General features: G+C 39.6%; 2 protein-coding genes across 3 annotated transcripts in view; one reads left to right on the forward strand and one right to left on the reverse strand.

Moving 5' to 3' along the window:
* Positions 1–3,693, forward strand: part of LOC130921421 (metalloproteinase inhibitor 4-like) — a 30,600-nt gene extending 26,907 nt beyond the window's left edge. Inside the window, exon 6 of the mRNA XM_057845294.1 lies at positions 335–3,693. Coding sequence (XP_057701277.1) covers positions 335–532 — 198 coding nt within the window. The 3' untranslated portion in view covers positions 533–3,693. The remainder of the gene's footprint in view (positions 1–334) is intronic.
* syn2b (synapsin IIb) overlaps positions 1–19,322 on the reverse strand; it is a 186,106-nt gene that overhangs the window by 64,355 nt on the left and 102,429 nt on the right. For both annotated transcript variants that reach the window (XM_057845288.1, XM_057845287.1), the window contains exons 2-5: positions 17,976–18,033; positions 16,025–16,116; positions 8,193–8,349; positions 3,694–3,783 (exon numbers count right to left, since the gene is read on the reverse strand). In XM_057845288.1, the coding sequence (XP_057701271.1) occupies positions 3,694–3,783; positions 8,193–8,349; positions 16,025–16,116; positions 17,976–18,033 (397 nt within the window). The remainder of the gene's footprint in view (positions 1–3,693; positions 3,784–8,192; positions 8,350–16,024; positions 16,117–17,975; positions 18,034–19,322) is intronic.

Below are 19,322 nucleotides of genomic sequence, written 5' to 3' on the forward strand. Positions count from 1 at the left end.
TACAATAATGTGTTAAAAATTTCATACATAAGTCGTTCCAGAGTATAAGTTGCACCTCTAGCCAAACTATGAAAAAAACTGCGACTTATAGTCCAAAAAATACGGTATATATATTCTTTAGTCACTACTTCGCAGTTTTTCCCTTATTGCGGCAGGTTCTGGTCCCCATTATCCGCAAAAAATGAGGGATCACTGTACTAATAAAGCAATCAGTCAGAGCATAGTGGAACAAAGCTGTTTCGGGTCTGAGAAAACCAAAATGTTGATTAAAAATGTTGATTTAGCTTTCTTTTTAGCTTGATTTAGTTGATTATGCTAACTTTTCCCTCGACAGATCAATGTGTGCTACACAGTGCCGTGCGCATCCACGGGAGAAAACGAATGCTTGTGGACGGACTGGCTGCTGGATAACAGCCTTAACGGTGAGCAGGCGCGGCAATACGCGTGCATTCGTCGCTCCGACACGACCTGTGGCTGGTACAGGGGAGGCCACGCCCCCGAGAAAGACTTCCTTGACATGACTGACCCTTGACCGGCTCAAGATGCTATCGCCATCTGACTCCTATAATGTGTTCAGGCACAGGAATGTCCCGCTTTGGCTTGTGTATCTCGAATGTGGCTGCTTATATGTAACATAGCAACACAATACAGTATATGTCAACTGGGCTAATTTCATATTTGAAAGAGCGTTTGCTATCATATGAATGCTGGGGTAATGTTAACTAATGTTGTATTGAATATCTTAAAAAATAAAAAAGTGAAAAGACACTAGGAAAACCAGGCATTAACTCTTCTCTGGCCAGGATGTACTAGAATTGTTTTGGTTTTGTAACATCACTAATATGTTAACAACAACAAAAAAAGTGCATGCATTTGTGATCTCAAGGTTAGATCATTTTAACTTTCTTTTCTCTGCTAGCTGCAAAAAATAGTCTTTAAAGACCAGCTGTTAAGAATGCTGCTATTTGAATGCTGATAAGAAAAAGAAGATATCTCATTCCGCTTGTCCTAGCTTAACTACATCAATACAGAATAGAATCTAACACGCTTCTTCTACCCAAGTGGCTGGTCAGAGATGGTGATATGTTATGAACCTATTAATCCGCTATGCAGCTCGAGTCTTTGAAAGTAATTTTCTGCAAATTAAAAAATGTCTGCTGATATATTAACTGCTGTGCTACCAGTGAACACTGCAAAATCACAATTGCCTTTGACATCGGCTTGTTTATACGATGGATTGTATTGAGTCTGGTCAGTCAGGGGCTCAAATCTAAAGGCCTTTTTCACAATGATTATTTGGTAAATCCATTTTTTTTTTTTTTTTTTTTTAAATCATCGGTTTGACCATTAAATATCTTGTCTTTGTAGTGTCTTCAATTAAATATCGCTTGAATATGATTTGCAAGTCATTGTATCCTGTTTTTGTTTATGTTTAACACAATATCCCAACATCATTTGAATTGGGGTAGTACTACATACAATAGAAGTACCCTATGCATGGGACCATACATTGTATATAAACTATAGACCCAAACACAGGAATTAAACATTACGATAATTACATCCGTGAAGTGATGTCAATCGTTTATGCTTTGTTTGTGCTGTCAAAAGTTTTGTTGGTGCTACAATCGTTTTTGAGATATTGAGATATCAATTTCAATGGTGGAACGGACCTACAATGGTGCCATTCGTTTATGCTACGTTTGTGCTTTAAGTATTTTTGTTTGTGCTGCTATAGTTTTGTAGATATAGAGTTGTTAATTTCGACGTCAATCGCAGCCACTCCGTTGCGGCTGATGGAGCGTACCCCTCTGTTATTGAGAGGGCTGGTACGCTGGGTCAGCTTCGGGAGTTGAATACGGAAAAGCTGCGAGTGACGTCATCGCTCAAAATTAATATTTCAATATAAAAAAACGGTTGCAGCACAAACAAAAATGTTGACTGCACAAACCAGCACAAATGAATCATAACCAATTGACAACATTGTTAGCCATTTTTAATCAAAATTGTGGGCTGGTTAAACCATAGACTTCATAATGTGCCTCTGCGAAGCCCTTTGAGACAACCTTGTTGTGATATAGGGCTATACAAATAAAACTGAATTGAATTGAATTGAATGTATTGACGGGACATGGGGCGCGGGGTCGATTCATAGGGGGCATATCTCCGTCAAGGCTGACCGAGTTGAAACACAGATGAAGAGCTTTTTCTGTAGAAAATTCTTGTGTTAATGCTTAAATACATGAATTCTTTATAGATATGGACGTAAAACAGTCTCAATTGTTGGTTAAAGGCGAAAAAATAAACGAGCAGGTAGCATTTATTTTACGTAAATATTGCGAACTATGAGGCTAGTCAATAAGGAAATTAGCGCCAGCCATATGTAAAGAAAGAGCTTTTTCCGTTGAAAATTCTTGTGAGTAAATGCTTAAATCCCTGAATTTTTTTTTATAGATATGGAGGTAAAACAGTCTCGATTCTTGGTTAAAAGCAAAAAAAAAAAAAAAAAAAAAAAAAATGTGCCGGTAGCATGTATTTTACGTAAATAGTGCAAAGTATAATGCCAATGCTGTAGCGGCTAATTAGATTTTTTTTTCACAACGTTTCAAAATGCATGCATGGTATGAAAAATATAATAATTACCTTGAATCCTCGAAAAAATCACTACTGAGACAATCCTTCCTGTTTGTATGCAGTGCAGCTTTCATACTTTTTCAACCTAAATCCGGCATTAGATCGCTGCAAGTGACCGACTGCTAATAAATGAAGTGGAGTATGGAACAGCCCCCTTCGGAAAGGCGTAATGCAGTGAATGGCGAATGTGTCACGTCAATACATTATGAAGTCTATGTTTAAACTCAGATTGGCCTATAAAAGAACTGTAACTATCTAGTAGTAAAACCAAAACTTTTTACAGCACAAACAAGCACAAACGTAGCACAAACGATTGACATCATTTTTATATAAATTTGTGTCTGTTGGGGGGCCAACTTCACAGCAGTACGATAATTCCTGTGATTGTAACTATTGTAAACTGTTGCAAATTAGAAGATAACGACATTCATTTTCCAGTCTTAGACAGACCATTTTATTTTTCTTGACTGTATTTCAAAATATTTGCTATTTAAATTTTCACAACACCCCCCAGCCATTGACTGTACAGTATATTCCAGAGAAGAAGCTAGCATAACCTTATATTATATAATGCAATATTATAAAATGTGTTATTACTTAGCAACTGCTGTTAGGCTTGAGCCACTGATAAATAATTACAGTTAGTACATTTTCCAGCTAAACATTATTGTTGCATGATAATGCATGTTTTAGTATGTTGTAATAATTATAATCATAATAATTATGACAAATGCATGTGTTTTAGTGAAGCATTATGCAACAATTTGTTTTATACTGAAAAAAATTGTTGGGGATTTGTATTTATGTCTGTTCGTGTTCAAAAAGTGCAGTTTTTTTGTATTTCCATGTACCAAAAAAGATTGTATATAAAATGTTTGTATGGAATGTTGTGTAACCCATTTTTTTCCAAAATGCTAGAAAATATGTCTCTAAAGCTGTTGTAAAATGTTTTTCTAGTAACAGATACAGCAAGTGCTCCCACCCCCATCCTTCAGAAATGTCGACATTTTTTGTGTAATAATAAAGATTGAGAAAAAAAAACACTTTAAAAATGCTCACCATGTCCTTGTAGTTGGGGTAGAACGTCTGATCAATCACAGGGAATTTATCAGCACCAAGCCTCTTTTGATTATTGATCAGCTGGGAAAACTAGGAACAAAGACAGGGTGAAGAAAGAAGCATATTAATCACATGTGAATTGGCGAAAAAAAAAAAAAAAAAAAAAAAAAGCAAACTTAATTAAGGATTACAGTGAAAAAAAAAAGTATTTGACGACCATGCTATATTGCAAGTTCTCCCACTTAGAAGTCATGCAGCGGTCTGAAATTTTCATCGTAGGTGCATGTCTACTGTGAGAGAGATAACCTAAAAAGAAAGATCTAGACATCACAATGTATGAATTTGTAATGATTTATTTGTGTGATACAGCTGCAAATAAGTATTTAAACACCTGAAAAAAATGAATGTTAATATTTGGTACAGTATCCTTTGTTTGCAATTACAGAGGTCAAACGTTTCCTGTTGTTTTTCACTAGGTTTGCACACACTGCAGGAGGGATCTTGCCCCACCCATCAGTCAGGTATCTGGGGTGTCGCTGAGAAACACAGAGTTTGAGCTCCCGCTTAAGGTTTTCTATTGGGTTTAGGTCTGGAGACCGGCTAGGCCATGCTAGAACCTTGTCATTGTAACGTTAGAAGACCCAGGCATGACCCATCTTCAATGCTCTGACTGAAAGAAGGAGGCTGTTCCCCAAAATCTCACAATACAGGGCCCCAGTCATCCTCTCTTTAATACAGTGCACTCGTCCTGTCCCATGCACAGAAAAACACCCCCAAAGCATGATGATACCACACCCATGCTTCACAGTAGGGATGGTGTTGTTGAGATAGTACTAATCATTCTTCTTCCTCCAAACACGGTTATTGGAATGATGACCAAAAAGTTCTATTTTACACTCATCTGACCACAAAACCTGCTCCCATGACTCCTCTGCATCATCCAAATGGTCATAGGCAAACCTATGACTTCACTCATGATTTCAAACCATGACGTCTTAGTGTATTACCAACAGTAAACTTGGAAACGGTGGTCCCAGCTCTTTTCAGGTCATTGACCAACTCCTGCCGTGTAGTTCTGGGCTGATTCCTCACCCCTCTTAGGATCATTGAGACCCCACAAGGTGAAACCTTACAAGGGGCTCCACTCCAATTGAGATTGATCATCATGTTTAGCTTCTTCCATTTTCTAATGATTGCTCCAACAGTGGACCTTTTTTCACCAAGCTGCTTGGCAATTTCTCAATAGCCCTTTCCAGCCTTGCGGAGGTGAACAATTTTGTCTCTGGTGTCTTTGGACAGCTGTTTGGTCTTGACCATGTTACAAGTTTGAGTCTTAATGATTGTATGGGGTGGACAGGTGCCTTTATGAGGCTATCGACCTCAAAGATCCTCTGCATCTGATTCAAGATAATACATGGAGTGGTGGTGGACTTTTAATAGGCGGACTAACAGGTCTTTCAAGGTTAGAATTCTAGCTGATGGACAGGTGTTTTTTGCAACTGTATCACACAAATAATTAGTTAAAAGATCATGCATTGTGATTTCTGAAAGTTTTTTTTGATTACCTCTATCACAGTGAACATGCACCTACAATGAAAATTTCAGACTCCTCCATGATTTCTAAATGGGAGCACTTTCTCCAGTGTATATCCATGTAAACTAGGGATGGGAATTTCGACTAATTTCTCTGCCGGCTAGTCTTGGATTTTATTTGCCACTATTCGACTAGTCTATTAGTAAGAAAACTTGCAATTTATTACACATATTAAATTAAAAGGTTTTTTTGTGTATTTAGAAGCTATTTTAGCCAAGAACAAGTTCATTCATTCATTTTCGATGCCGCTTCCAAGGACAAGTTGTTTATTTAAATTCTATTGATGTAAAAAAGACTGACTGATTAAAGGTGAACAATTGGAACAGACATTTCTGATACCTTCGCCAATGGTTCCCCAAACTTTGCGTCCCCGCCCCCTCGTACACGTGTGTGTGTGTGTGTATAAGGTGGAGGGAGGGTGGGCAATTCTCCCACTGGCTGCTCAGCCTGCAGAGGCACGAAGACCAGACTTACTGTATATCCCGCAGAATTGCCACGTAATGACGCGGGATTTACCCGTGTTACAGCTTTCAGACATGGGGAGATGTACCGGGAATTGCCCGGGTTGAACACTATCAGACTTGTGCCGTGTTGGTGACTCAACGCTCTCTGTGCGGTGAGGGTGGGGGACGGGATTTTATAACCCAGACATTACGTCATTTTTGTTCGGCACTGGCAACAAAATAAACCATGTATTTCCAAAAATGGATGATGGACTATCACCTTCTCGGCTCTAAGTAGCAATTTAACTTCATTATGTTTTCATTTTAATTTTTCTATCTTAACAGTTTATTATGTTGATAATTGCGATGTTCAACACTTTTCATCTTACTGCGAAGAAAGAGGAGATCACGATCGGCCCGCCATGATTAATACTAGGGATGTCCTGATCCGATCACGCGCTCGGAAATCAGACCGATCGCGGCATTTTTCTGAGAATCGGAATCAGGTGAAAAGGATCGGGTTGTTCATTAAAAAATAGATACATTATTTATGTTTTTCTGCTTCATTCTCGTACAGCCTCTAACAATCTGTCCTGCTGCTTTTCTTGGTCAGCAGTGCACTGGAGTTTGCGATGTTAGCGTTTCTAAGCAGCGTGAATGGATTTGAGTGGACTCATTCAATGAAGCATTTGATAAAGTAAACATATTTCTAAGTTATTTTTGTTTAAAAATAATTTACATTATGAAGGTGGCCCGGCCCGGTGGGCTGCAACATGTTTAAAACTTTTTTTTTTTTTTTTGAACAAGGAAAGGTAAAATATTGCACATCATCGCTACAGCTAGAGCTTTCTTTACACAGTGCAATAACTCAACTGCACAAGGGATATTGTTGTCTATTTGACGAAAGGCATGTACAGTATGTCTGAGAGCAGGCTCTACCTTTCAAAGGCACACATCTGCCAATCATTGTTTAGCTTGTCAAACACTAGCGGTAGTGTGCTGTGGCAACTCATTGTGCAAGTGAGAGGCCGTTCTCAGCAGCTTGAGCGTCAAAGCGTGAGCGCATTTGAGTAGACTCACTCAATAAAGTATAAAATAAAGACAAGCAACCAAACTGTCTGTTGCAGCGGAGTTTGGAAAAGTTAACAATGATTGACAGGTTTGTAGCTTTGATCTTGCCAGGGAAGCTTTGGTAGTGCTATGATCAACGGCACAAATGTGTTAATCATCGTTAAACTTGCAGCCCAGTCATAAGTGTGCTGTTGCAACTCAGCACGACTCATTGTGTAAGTGAGAGGCTAGCGTGAGTCGATTTGAGTGGGACTCACTCAATGAAGCAATAAATAAAGACAAGCATTTTCTATGTTATTCTTGTCTAAAAATAATTTACATTATGAAGGCAGCACAGATGGACAGTAACATGTTCAGGATCAGATCAGGACTCGGTATCGGTGGTGACTCAGGTATCTCGGACTCGGGTGCAAAAATATGCTGTTTCCCGGGAACTAAATGGCTGCTTTCATACATGCCGCGTCCCGGTGAAGTCTGAGACATAAGGGCTGAATCCCGGGACATAACTGGAGTTCAGTGTATATCTGAAAGTGGCTCAAGATGCATGATGCTTGTTTAACAGACTAGTAAAATATGAAACGTTTAATAAATGAGTAGGCGGTTACATGTTTAAATAACTAGTTGCGCACATCCCTAATGCAAACAGTTCGAAAATATTAGATGTGAATCTTTTGTAGTTTAATAATAATACAACTAAACTGTGCAGGATGCACTGTAGTGGATTGGAAAAAAAGATCATTTAAACATTTAATTTTATGTACCACTAGAGCAGGGGTGGGCAAACTATTCCACATAGATGCGGGTTTTTGTTTAAAACCAATAAGAGGACACCTTTTCACCTATTCGGTGTTTCACAAGTGCAGTCTGTTGATTGCAGTCAGGTGCTTCTTGTTTCTGCTGAAACATCATTGGTTAAACTGTCCGTGCTGGATCAGTTGGAACAAAAACCAGGACCCACTACAGCACTCGAGGACCTGTTTGCCCAACCTTGCAGTAAATGAAGCCCACATACAGTACCACCTTTGGTATTTGCACCATACTTTGAGAAGCACTTCTGTAGTGCGCAGTTGTTTAGATTATTTGGCAGAAGAATGTGAAGCGATTATCATTTAGTCTTTCACGATACAAAATTTCAATACCCTGATTTGCTTGTTGTATAAGGCAGGAAATTAGTTGAACTTCTGATGGTTGCAGCCTAGCAGGCAAATACAATCTATCGCCACTGCTTTGAGGTGTAGTGGCTTGATAACACAATTTCATTGATATGAATGTTAAATTGCTCTTCTTCCACATGACAGAAAAAAATTAATACTGTATCTTTGCTCTTATTCTTGCAAATCAACACAAATTTCTTTTTTCCCTATAATACTGAGCCTATCAAAAAGACTTACAGCCCAGGGTTTGTCGCAGAGATTGTAGATAGAGTCCAGCGAGTTGACAGAGGGGATGCCGGCATACTGCAGACCGATGATTAGGTTTCGGAAGTCTTCGTTCTGGGCCATGCTGAAGGCATGTTGGCGCACCAAGACAAAGTCTGGCCTAAAAGATCTGATGGTTCAACACAGAAGAATAGTTAAGAAATTAAACACTGTATGTACATTTGCAACAGTTATGATAAATGAAAAACAAAACATTTCTTTCCCAGTGTGTGGGTCATGCTTCACCCACACACTAATGCTTTACCCACACACTATGAAGAAAAAGTCATTTTCAAAACAACGTAGCCTTATGACGGTTAAAAGTGAGTTGAAGTCTATCACAGCTGGGGCAAGAGGCAGGGAATATTCTGGACAGGTCGCCAACCAATCGCAGACCACGTATAGACTGGTCTCCAGACGGCTCTAAAACGGAGGCATTTCACCCCTAAAATCTGACACAACGCAAGTACATTTTTCATCTACTTGTGCAAGTAGGACTTTTGTAGATTTTTCTTTTTTAAACGTTATTTTTCTTGAATTTTTTTGTGGCTGGCAAATTTCTACTCCACAGTTAAGCCTAATTGTTGGCGGCAATGTGTTAACGTAGCCCATTTCACAAACCTATCCTGGTAAATTCCCGTGTAAGGTGACGTGGAATTTACTCGCGTCATTGCTTTCAGCCATGTAGACATATAACGGGAACGAAGCGCACTTTCACAGACTTGTCCCGTGTTATCCACTGGTGATCTCTGTGCGGGGAGGGCTGCTGGTGTGATTTTGTAACCCGGACATTACGTCATTTTTGGTCAACATCGGCTGTCACAATGTTGGTCAAATCGTGTTTTGGGAGTGTTCCCGACATCATAACTGCAGCCAATTCAAGCTCATAAAGACTGTATTTAAGCCCAGGCGATCCAAGAGAAGGGTGCCGAGGTATTACCTTGCTGGGCGCCATTCGACACTTTGTACTCTCAAATTTCGTGCATTTGCTAGCTTGTTTGTCTGCCGCCCTTGTTTTGAAATCCCCTACGTTGTGCTGGTATTTGAGTGAATTTGGTTTGATGTCTTATTGGCTCTGTGCCTTCTGCTTAGGTTCGTATTATTGATCCCCGTCAACCTACTGTCACGGACCCATAGTGTTACTCCCCCTTTTCCGCGATCACGTGTATTTTTGTTTGTATTCAATAAACCCAAACACATCCCTCTGTTGTTTTGTGATTTGAGGTACAACCTCGTTTCCGCAGTTGCGGACCCTAACATCAGCAACAAAATAAACAAGACATTTCACAAGACGATGGACTCTCTTCCTCGGCTCTACGATCCAGCAGCAATTTAATTTCGTTATGTTTTCCGTTTTATTTGGCTATTTCCAGCTTGCTATGTTGATTATCGCGATGTTTGTTTACAGCTTTTTGTCTTACCGCGAATAAAGAGGAAGTGACGATGAGCCCACTCAACCATCGTGCTGTGACCCAGGAATTTAACGCTTGCTTTCACATACGCCTCGTCCCAGGAAACTACCGGACATTGTAATGAGACTAAAGTCAGTCGACCCGGGAAATTGCTTTCACATACAAGGCCTGCCCGTTTAAATCCTGGGATTTAACCGGTGTGTGAAAGGGGCTTAAGTTGCAAAAGCATTGCGCGTATCATTAATATAGTAAAAATGAGTAGAAATGAAAATATTGACAAGGTTCCTCTAGCTCATGGAAAGTTAAATTCAAGACTTATCACCGTTATTTGAGACCAACTTGACACCAAACCAAAATTGTGGTCAGGGCCAGCACAACAGGATGTCAAGTAGTGTGATCTAGTCGTTGCTAAAAGTCACACCCAATCAACATAGAGTATCGGGGAGCAATATCACTTGATTAACCTGTTTTATTCTTACCACAAAATACAAATTTCTTGCAACAGACCTGCAAAGTCAAGATTCTTTGTTCTTTGTTTTAACATTTTGACAGCGCCATTGTTTAGTTTGAAAACTCGCAAAACTTACATGAGATCAGGGCCATATCACTTTCAGAAATCCTAGACGGGATGTTTTAATAGTATGAGTATGTAGTAGTAAGTAATTAGCAGTACTTTTTCTTTTTTTTTTCCTTCACGGTTAAATCCACTAGTTGGTGGTAATGTAATGAGCTTGTTTGCCAAGGGAAAATACAACAGAAGAAAAAGAAGGTGGAGGTGGGCGAGATGTGTGCAGGTAAGGGGCTCCAGACACAGGAGGCAATGAGTGATGGCGAAATGCAAAAGTCATCGCCGTTGAGCTGAAAGCCAACACACCGGGTGCGATACGATTGCAGCGGCAAACAACACGCAACGTCCTCTGCCTGTGCGTCATCACTCGTCTCTGATTGGTTATGAATTTGGAGGGCATATTAAGATTTCTTTTCTGTGTGCCATGAACTTTGCATACTAATGCTTTTTTATTTATGTCCCGAAAATCATGCCAAGAGGTATCGTAAAGTATGTGCTGGTCGCACACTGCTAAAATGATACGCTCCTCCATGTTGACTAAGTGTGGCGTGTGAATGTCAATTTCCGGGTTGGACAGTTTCCTCGCAGGTCATTTGTCGATCAATAAATTCGTTGCTGATTGGTCGTAGTGCTAGGTGACAGCAACAGAATTACTAGTAGTAATTCCTATGTTAACCTAATTTCTAAATAGTATACTAGTTGATGCCAAAACTGATAGAGAATAAAATATGGATTCATAAGTTTGTAGTTTTATGCATTTATTATGAAAGTATCGGTTAAACAGTGACAATTAGAGGAAAAATTTGCATGTCGATTTACAGTGTGTACCCCTGAATCTTCTGCTTGTGCTCCTAAAATTTTAGGTTAGGGGCCACTGTGCTCCAAGTAAAAAATGTTAGTCTGGAGCCCTGATAGACAAACAAGCATTCACTAGCATCACTGCTCAAATAAACATCTAAGGATACTTTGCAGTCTCCAGTAAAATTAACCTTTTTGTTTTTGGAATTTTAGAAGAAGCCAAACAACTCAGAGAAAACAATCACAAGGAGAACATGAAATCCACAGGTAAATGCTTAGATTAGAGCGCAGAACCGCAAAACCGTGAGGCAGATTTATAAAACACATTCATATCCTTTCACATTAGTGCTTTAATAAAAAACAAAATGTCCAATCCATCCTCAAGAAATATTTTAAAATGTCTCTGTGACTCCATAGCTTGTTCAACTATACACATCACTAGTAGCTGCATGGAAAATGAAATTAAATCATTTATAATGAAAGCTAAACTTCCTTTGACAGGCCCATTTTGACTCAGCACCATGCTCTTAATCTTCATTTATTACCACATGTGAATGTCTCTGAGATCATCATATTTCAAAACCAAGTATATTACTACACATATATTGAAAAGCAAGACTAGGAAAGGAAATATCTCGCTCAGTGTGACAACCACTGGCTGTTTGCGCACCGAGAATACTAATTAGACATTCTGGAACTTCAAGTGCTCATTTGGCAAGGATACAGCAATTAACGGGACAGCCTAATCTCTTGATTCCTCACAAGAAGGAAAGGGCAGACCTACATTTTAATCAGATGTGACCACCAAACTCAAGGTCATTCTGGTTTTCTCCAGCATTGATTAAGAGCTTTACTAACCATTTTGTCACATTGGGACCTCCAATACTAAAAATTTCAATTCTTTGGGGGGAAATAGGGCTTAATCAGTTTGACCTACTGTAACTCCTCACTAGATCTCATTTCAGCCACCATCGCAAAATTGATTCTGCTTTTTTGACTTACTGAGTTGAGAACAAGATGTTAATTTTGGGAGAAGTTAATTTTGAGTTCTAATTCCTATTTGCCTGACTGGAGTTGAGCCAATATTGTACAATGTTTTGCGAACTTTGATTTGAGCCACTGTTTGTGCCTTTTGACAAGACAGCAACGATGTAGAGTATTATGCTAGCATTGTCAGCAAGCTGCAAGTTTTCTACATATCTGCCAAATTTGGATATTAGCTGCGCAAACAAGGCCCTTGGATGTTTTGTGACTGGGGATGAGCATTCAGGAATCTGTGTTGTCTGACATAAACATGATGATGTATTGTAGAGACACTTTTATGTCAAGCATTTTACGTAAACCACGAGCTCTGAAGTTAGCTCGTATCAAAGGGTACTATGGATAGAAAGAAGTTCTTAAAAGATAAATTTTATAATAATATATATTAAAATCCCTCTTAATGTTTTCGATTTAATAAAATTTGTAAAATTATTTTAACTAGTAGGTTTGAATTTTTGTTGATGTCACACGGCAGTGACTTCACATGGCCACGCTGCCGGACTTCCACACTGTCACTCTGTAACTACATTAACATGTCATCGGTTCTGCCCTTCCAATTTGAACCCGAGTGGAACATTGATGAGAAGAACAGCAAAGGCAAAATGAACAGGAAAAATGGGATGAGATGTGTAGCTTTCATGTGTCAAGTTCGCTAGTGACAGCACTCCCCTGCTCTAGTGATGAGAGCAGGAGAGTGTTTGATGTCAAAAACTGTTTGCAGATCTACACACCAAACTGTTGTGTGATCCAACTTTTTATTCCAATATTATTATGGAGATAGTTACCATTCCGAGCTGCCGTGTGCTTTACATATGATTAGCGTATACAATGAAACACAGCAGTTTGATTATTTTTGCTGATAGCACGGGGCTGCGCATCACAACACACGAAAATGTTTGCCTCTACCAAGACGTCTAATGGCATCTAATGACATCTTACTTTTTTTGTCACGTAAAAGCAGATGTCCAGATGGTCGATCATCCTGCCGGTTGCTTACCAGTGAATAAGCGACACGGAAAACGAATAAATGTATTAAACTTAGTTTGGTTGCTGGTTATTTGTATAATTTTGCACAGTGAGGCCTCAGAGGCAGAGAAAGGCGAGTGGACATAGGAGTTCAGATTCGTAGCTCTGAACGCGCCGTTTATTGGCAAAAGCTTTGGCAACTCCTTCACAACAAACATAAGTATCATATAGTGCAGGGGTCAACAACCCTGGTCCTTGAGTGCCACTATCCATCTTGTTTTCCATGTCTCCCTCCTTTGACACACCTGAATCAAATGATCAGCTCATCAGCAAGCTCTGCTGGAGCCTGATAACGATCATGATTATTTGATTCAGGTGTGTTAAAGGGGGGGAGACATGGAAAACAAGATGGATAGTGGCACTCGAGGACCAGTGTTGTTGACCCCTGATATTGTGAAAATACAACAAAAATAATATTCACATCTTCCCAAAAAATAATGTTTACTAAAAGAAAAGTGCTTCAATCTGTATTAAAGAGGCCCTATTCTCACACAGTAAAACAACAATACAAAGAGACTGGCATTCACAAATTCACAATCAAAATAGATATGCAAAATACACGAAAAACGTCTTCAGACTTTGGTCAAACTCTATTCAAACATTTTAGTAACTCGTTTAGCTCAACAAATACACTGGATGGCAATATTTCGTCACAATATACAAACTATGATGCTGGGAGCCAGCAGTCTTGTTTGTTGTGAAGACAACACTCAAATGTCACAATGGACCCGCACTAAACAGTATACTACGGCATCAGTTGAGGGCAAAACGCACTCATTGGCTTGATCTTTCATTAATTTAAAACTCGCCATTGACACCTTGTGGTGTATTTAAATTACTACCTTACATAGTTAAAGAGTGACACTGTGAAGAACAGCAGCGTGGCCATGTGACGTCAGTGCCCTGGTGCACATGTATGGCACCCCCATGTATGACCTACTCAGTGAATGCCTCAGGCAACAGAAACCCAATAAGGAGGAGGACCCTGAGGAGCTATCATGGAAGGACAAGCCCCTGCATGGTGTGTACCACCGACAAATTGAGTAGGTAGCTGACATGGGAAAAACATACCAGTGGCTAGAAAAGGCTGGACTGAAAGACAACACGGAGGCACTGATCACGGCAGCACAAGAACAGGCCCTTAACACAAGAGCAATAGAGGCAGGGTCTATCACACCAGACAGGACCCCAGGTGCAGGCTATGCAAAGAGGCGCCTGAGACAGTCCAGCACATCACAGCAGGGTGTAAGATACTAGCAGGCAAGGCATACATGGAACGACATAACCAGGTAGCAGGCATAGTGTACAGGAACATCTGTGCAGAGTACGGACTGGAGACCCCAGAGTCAAGGTGGGCGACACCTCCGAAGGTGGTCGAGAACAACCGAGGCAAGATCCGGTGGGACTTCCAGATCCAGACAGACAAACTGGTGATGGCCAACCAGCCTGACATAGTGGTGGTGGATAAACATCAGAAGACAGCAGTAGTGATAGATGTAGCAATCCTGAGCGATAGCAACATCAAGAAAAAAAGAACATGAAAAGTTGGAGAAATATCAATGGTTGAAGGAAGAGTTGGAGAAAATGTGGGGAGTGAAGGCAAGAGTGGTGCCAGTAGTGATCGGGACACTAGGGGCAGTAACCTCCAAGCTGGGTGCATGGCTCCAACAGATACCAGGAACAACGTCCGACGTCTCTATTCAGAAGAGTGCATTCCTAGGGACAGCTAAGATCCTGCGCAGGACCCTCAAGCTCCCAGGCCTCTGGTAGAGGACCCGAGCTTGAAAGGAGAGACCATACCGCCCGGGTAGGGCGAGACAACGATTTTATATATGTATATATATATATATATAATATTAGGGGTGTCAAAATTATCGCGTTAACGGGCGTTAATTTTTAAAATTAATCACGTTAAAATATTTGACGCATTTAACGCAGATGCCCCGCTCAGAGAGATTTAAATGGCAGTACACAGTGAAACGCTCACTTGTTGTGTTTTATGGAGTTTTGCCGCCTTCTGCTGGCGCTTGGGTGCGACTGATTTTATAGGCTGAGCATGACCCATGAGCATTGTGTAAGTAATTATTGGCAGCAACAATAGCGGGCTACTAGTTTATTTTTTGATTGTAAATTTTACAAATTTTATTAAAACGAAAACATTAAGAGGTGTTTTAATATAAAATTTCTCCAACTTGTACTAACATTTTTCTTTTAAGAACAACAAGTCTTTCTATCCATGGATCGCTTTAACAGAATGTTAATAATGTTAATGCCATCTTGTTGATTTATTGTTATAATAAACAAATAGTCCTTATGTACCGTATGTTGAATGTATATATCCATATATCCATCTTGTGTCTTATCTTTCCGTTCCAACAATAATTTACAGAAAAATATGGCATATTTTATAGATGGTTTGAATTGCGATTAATTATGATTAATTAATTTTTAAGCTGTAATTAACTCGATTAAAAACTTTAATCATTTAGCAGCCCTAATATATATATGTATATATAAAATCTGTATGATGTTTGGTGGCAATCTGATGAATTCCTGAGGCGTAATACACTATGATTCTCACTAGTGGTCAAGAGTGCTACCTAAAGTAGAGACAGATGAAGGATTAGGCAGCTACATAGCAACAAATAGACATAAATGCATATATCAAATCATTTGATTTAACTGCCATTGATGTGAAAACAGGCATCTTTGCTCCTATAAAGCGCGCTCTTCTCCACTCCTCAATACCTCTCTACCTTTTCTCATCATAAACAGAGCGTGTGTCTGCATAACAAGCAGCCACATAACACGATTACAGTGGTGCCGTCCTCATTTCCTGTGTTGGTTCAAGAAGCAGGATGTGAAGACATGCTTTCCCACATGTAGTATTCCGTGGGGGGAACCTATCTAATCCGTTCAAACCTGTGATAATCATAATTTGATGCATTCACAATATTCACCTGGCTGCTTTAGCACCGCCTCTGACGACCTGCATGTCCACAGTGCAAGTACCATTTGAATGTGAGATGAGGTTGATGTCCGAGAACTCTGCCTGCAGGGAGAGAGCAGATAGAGTGTGCTTGAATTATTAACATGCATTACTGTAAGGCTGACTTCAGAACCACACTATACGTTGGTTCCTTGATATCATTCTGCATAAATCAATATGTTGAGAAGATACAAAATAGCTGCAATTGCAGGCTTAAAGTGATTAGATTGCTTAGTGATTCCAGCCATGGTGAAAAATTGCATATGCTATATTGTAGTACTACTATATACATTTCATTAACTACCACATGTGAGTATGTTTTTTGTGTTAACAAATTATATTGTGATGGGATTTTTTTTAACCTAAGTGAAAAATCTGCACAGCAAATGTATTACAGACGCATAGTAACAAATCAGCCTATGTACACTGCTGGCCAAAAGTATTGGCACCCCTGCAATTCTATCAGATAATGCTAAATTTCTCCCAGAAAATGATTGTGATTACAAATGCTTTGGTAGTAATATCTTCATTTATTTTGCTTGAAATAAAAAAACACAAAAGAGAATGAAAAAAAAAAAAAAAAATTAATCATTGTCATTTTACACAAAACTCCAAAAATGGGCCGGACCAAAGTACTGGCACCCTCAGCCTAATACTTGGTAGCATAACCTTTAGACAAAATAACTGCAAACAACCACTTCCGGCATCCATCAATGAGTTTCTTACAATGCTCTGCTGGAATTTTAGACCATTCTTCTGTGGCCAACAGCTCCAGGTGTCTGAGATTGAAGGGTGCCTTCTCCAAACTGCCTTTTTCAGATCTCTCCACAGGTGTTCTATGAGATTCAGGTCGGGACTCATTGCTGGCCACTTTAGAAATCTCCAGTGCTTTCTCTCAAACCATTTTCTAGTGCTTTTTGAAGTGTGTTTTGGGTCATTGTCCTGCTGGAAGACCCATGACCTCTGAAGGAGACCCAGCTTTCTCACACTGGGCCCTACATTCTGCAGCAAAATTTGTTAGTAGTCTTCAGACTTCATAATGCCATGCACACGGTCAAGCAGTACAGGTCTAGAGGCAGCAATGCAACCCCAAAAAATCAGGCAACCTCCGCCATGTTTGACTGTGGGGACCCTGCTCTTTTCTTTGAAGGCCTCATTTTTTCCCCTGTAAACTCTATGTTGATGCCTTTTCCCGAAAAGCTCAACTTTTGTCTCATCTGACCAGAGAAAATTCTTTCAAAACATTTTTGGCTTTCTCAGGTATGTTTTGGCAAACTACAGCCTGGCTTTTTTATGTCTCTGGGTCAGAAGTTGAGTCTTTCTGGGTATCCTATCATAGAGTCCCTTTTCATTCAGACGCCGACGGATAGTACGGGTTGTACCCTCGAACTGTAGGACAGCTTGAACTTGTTTGGATGTTATTCGAGGTTCTTTATCCACCATCTGCACAATCTTTCGTCAATTTTTCTTTTCCGTCCACATCTAGGGAGGTTAGCCACAGTGCCATGGGGTTTACACTTATTGATGACACTGCACACGGAAGACACAGGAACATTCAGATCTTTGGAGATACGGCCCATTTTTGGAGTTTTGTGTGAAATAATGATTTTTTTTTTTTTCCATTTTCTTTTGTGTTTTTTCATTGCAAGCAAAATAAATGAATATATTATTACCAATCATTTTCTGGGAGAAACTGAACATTATATGACAGAATTGCAGGGGTGCCAATACTTTTGGCCAGCAGTGTATCCATGTTTAGTCATATATTTGTTAACTTGACTTTATTTGTGCTCAGTGCTCACTATATCAATGAATTACTTGACCACTGTTGAATAAATTGACAGCAAACTATTCAGTGTTGCAAATGTTACAATGTTTAATGGGTTTATTTTAGATATCATATTTTAATGAATACTCTGTACCTGCTCCACTTTGATGTCATACTCTCCCAAGACCTTCTTTCCCCGAAACACTTTGGCCCTGAAAGAGAAAGGAGACGTTTTCATTTGCAAGCTGTCAGTTTCACACTCCCCTCTAGTGGACATCACACATTCCTACTGAAGTGATCAGAGAGAAAATGGAAGCCAGGTTGTCCAGCTTTAATTGGGCATATTTTTCGAATAGCAATAGAAAGTAGGATGGCTATTCAAAATAATATTTCAGACGAACAGCTAGTTAATCAATAGCCAAAATTGAGTTTCAATGACAAATGGGTTCAGTCAAACGGTGGCCTATACAGCTGACGTCCTGTATCTTGGCTGCCAGTTTGCTCAAGACTGATATATGTAGAGATCACAAAAGAATACACAGGCAGATCGATGATCAGGATGAGAAGGATGCTAGCCAAGCTGCTTGAGATGGATTTTATTTTACGCAGCATTGTAAACTGAATCACAGATGGCTTTCATTACACAAATCAGGAGCCAACAAACCGGGGCTAAATAAAGCAACCACAGATGATTTGGTGTGAAGTTGTTGTTTTTTTAAACCCCCCTCTCCATCGTTTGTTATTCATGCATTTGATGCATTGTGGATTTATGATGCCTCATTACAAATCTTCTTGTGGGTTTATATGTTAAATCACAAAACATCTTGTCAACTGTAAAATACTAAAAAGAAAAAGTACTGTGCTGTTATGACCACCTGTCTAAATTAAAAATGTACATAGAATTTCCCTTCATAAAAGCTCATAGGAACTAGCTCAGAGGCAACTTGCTCATTAGCGGGGCTCATTAGTACAACACCATCTGTAATTGAGCAATGCAAAGACAAGTGAGGTTGTAACAAATCAATAAACATAAATTGACATTGAGGCTACCGTTCCAGGCACATTTCACTCTCATATATTTCTATATATCCTAGTGCTGCAAAGATTAATGGATTAACTCGAGTAATTTAGAATTCCGCTGCTTTGAGGATTTGTTTAATTAGAGTGGCGTTGTAATGGTTTCGTTTTAAAGTGTTTGCATTTAGTTTTATTGATTAAGGTGGATACACTGCCCTCTTGTGGCAACAGTTGATATGACGTTATTAATCAAACATGGCTGGATTCAGCTGCTCCCTGTTAAGGCCAACATAGGGTTGTAAGTTTTTGTTTGAGCAAGGCATGTGCCGATTACCAGTTTCAAGTTATACCGAGGTATGAAAACGTCAAGGTTTTTAAACCGCAAAAAAATTCCATCATACCGTCCCTATGGTACTAGCTAGTTTTTATGTCCCAAAACTGCATGGAGAAATCCCTCGCTTGCAGCTTTAAGGCTCCACCCTCC

Source organism: Corythoichthys intestinalis, chromosome 9 (genome assembly GCF_030265065.1).
Source record: "Corythoichthys intestinalis isolate RoL2023-P3 chromosome 9, ASM3026506v1, whole genome shotgun sequence".
Taxonomy (NCBI): Eukaryota; Metazoa; Chordata; class Actinopteri; order Syngnathiformes; family Syngnathidae; genus Corythoichthys; species Corythoichthys intestinalis.